This window comes from Gymnoscopelus braueri (assembly GCF_963280865.1).
Source record: "Gymnoscopelus braueri genome assembly, chromosome: 6".
NCBI lineage: Eukaryota > Metazoa > Chordata > Actinopteri > Myctophiformes > Myctophidae > Gymnoscopelus > Gymnoscopelus braueri.
The window spans coordinates 10,655,264-10,658,002 of NC_137607.1; the positions used below are offsets into that span (position 1 = coordinate 10,655,264).

General features: G+C 49.2%; 1 protein-coding gene across 1 annotated transcript; it reads left to right on the forward strand.

Annotated features, from left to right (window-relative positions):
• Positions 1 to 1,486: 1,486 nt before the first annotated feature.
• On the forward strand, positions 1,487 to 2,374 carry LOC308086769 (purine nucleoside phosphorylase-like; the record flags this gene model as incomplete). Its single annotated transcript, XM_080430419.1, has 1 exon — positions 1,487 to 2,374. One exon carries the CDS (start codon positions 1,487 to 1,489, stop codon positions 2,372 to 2,374), a length of 888 nt encoding a protein of 295 aa, XP_080286545.1.
• Positions 2,375 to 2,739: the final 365 nt, after the last annotated feature.

The window sequence follows — 2,739 nt, forward strand, 5'->3', positions numbered from 1 at the left end:
ATAAATATTTAAAAAATATATTTAAAAAAAAGTAACCAATAAAAAAGTACAAAAAAAAATCTGCATTAAAAGGAGCATCTTAGAAAAATACAAATTCACATTTTTGAATGTTTTTGAACAATTCAACAAAGTGTTTGAAGTGCCTGTTTCACCCACTTCCGGGGGGCAGAGCCAAAATCTGAGCCCGAAGCATTTGTTTGTAGACCCTCACTTAGGGGGGGTAGAAAAAGTTTCGGAGCGATTCGGGCACTTTTCATTTAACATGGGGTTTCAATGGGGAGTTTTTAGGAGCCTTCTCTGGGGCGTGGCTTCCGGGGGAAGGGGCGGGCTTGAACGCAACCTTGACAGGTGTGTTCAGTTTTCAAAGACCTTTCATTTGATGTATGGTACTATGGTCTAAATTGGACATTTACTTATCTCAGAGGAGCTGCACGCAGGCAGTGCACACAGAGACACACACAGAGACACAGAGACACAACCAGGCAGTGCACACAGAGACACACACAGAGACACAGAGACACAACCCGAGCACGGTTTCATAGTAAGCTCCACTTGCGCGGAGGCGCGCCTTTGGCGCGCCTCCTTCCGCTGCGTTCGCAATAACTCTGCACATGTACACACGTGTGTGTGTGTGTGTGTGTGTGTGTGTGTGTGTGTGTGTGTGTACTTGTTTTGATGACATTGGTGTGGCTAATTATGCAGCTAATGTGTCCCCAATCTAAAGACTTTCAGCCTGTTCCTATTTTCTAATTTTTCCGGAGTTCCTATTTTGTGCATGTCATTATAGGCAGAATGTTCTAACAGTTGTATGAGTTGCATACAAGTTAGTGTATGAGTTAGTGTCACCAGTGCATCTCAAGAACAGCCCGTCCATGCCACTTCAAACTCTACGTTCATATCGCTGACGGCGGATTTCCCCAAGAAGTATTGACAAATCCGCAAATCTCCACATATGGAGAACCCTTATGTCATCAATATGACAATAGTACTGATGCCAATATATTATATTGGCATGAAAGGGACACAGACAGACAGACAGACACAGAAATCTCCATATATGGGCATAAAATGTCACATGATGATATCATGTTGATAACATCAGGGTTCTCCATATATGGGGATTTGAGAATGTATAAATATTTTTGAGGGGATCCGGTGGTCCGACTGACTTCCCAGTCGACGCATCAGTCCCTCGGGTCCTCGGCGATACAAGCGTCAAGATTGAAGTCGATCGGTTTGGCTGTTCAGAAGATACGCTGGTAACACACTCACTCACACGCACAAGGACATTTTGTTTACGGCACCTGAGCAAATCGGTGTTGTTAGGCATGCATGGCAACAGTTTGTGGTGTGTCTGATGTCAGAGCAGAGCTCTGATGTCAGCCTATAAAAGGGTTGAGAACCTTTTTAGAATTAATATAGACAAAGAAGCGTCAGACTAAGTACTATTTTGTCAATAATAGAAATTTGTTCAAACCAACCAACCATGGCATCTTCCTCCTTTGATGTGAGCAGCAGCAGCAGCAGCAGCAGCAGTTACAGTTATGAGGACTACAGGGAGACGGCAGACTGGCTGCTGGCGCGCACAGAGCAGCGTCCTAAAGTGGCCATCATCTGTGGTTCAGGGCTGGGTGGCCTGGCCGACCTGCTGGACAACAAGACCGTCTTCCCCTATAAGGACATTCCACGCTTCCCCCACAGCACGGTGCCGGGCCACGCCGGGCAGCTGGTGTTCGGGGATCTAAAAGGCCGTCAGTGCGTGTGCATGCAGGGACGCTTCCACTTCTACGAGGGCTACGGCGTCCACACGGTGGCGTACCCGGTACGCGTCTTCTCCCTGCTGGGCGTGGAGACACTCATCGTGACCAACGCGGCAGGAGGCCTGAACGGCAGCTTCAATCTGGGTGACATCATGCTCATCAAAGATCACATCAACATGCCGGGCTTCGCCGGGCAGACGCCCCTGCGCGGGCACAACGAGGAGAAGTTTGGAGCGCGATTCCCCGCCATGTCGGACGCCTACGACCGCGAGCTGAGCGCCCTGGTCAGACAGACGGCAGAGGAACAGGGCTGCGGCGCCTTCTTACAGCAGGGCGTTTACTGCTTCCTGGGCGGACCGTCTTACGAGACCATCGCAGAGTGCAAACTGCTGCAGCTACTGGGGGCTGATGCTGTGGGTATGAGCACAGTCCCAGAGGTGCTGGTAGCTCGCCACTGTGGCCTGCGCGTACTGGGTCTGTCCCTGATCACCAACAAGGTAGTGACAGACTACGCCAGCAAGGAGGCGGCCAACCATGAAGAGGTGCTGGAAACAACTCGCCTCCGATCTCAGGACCTCCAGAGGCTCGTCAGCCATGTCATAGCCAAGATTTAGCAACAATGATACATAAACATTCAATTAAATGAGGATATGATTCAATCAAATAAGACTCCGTAAATAAGAAAAAGATTTACAGATCCTGTCAAAGTCACTGGAAAAAGCAAGTAGGCCTGGACAAGGAGAAATAACTAAACATAAAAAATAAAAAATAGGGGGGCACGGTAGCGCTGTCGCCTCACAGCTAGGAGGTCCTGGGTTCGATTCCCGCTGTGGGCGCTGGGGGTGTGTCTTCTCCTCCTCCGTGTCATCAGCGCCCATACCCTAGGTGGGGTTGGTGAAAGGGCCTACTCTGTGTGGAGTTTGCATGTTCTCCCCGTGTCTCCTAGGGTAGTTAATACCCTCACAAAAACATGTAGTAA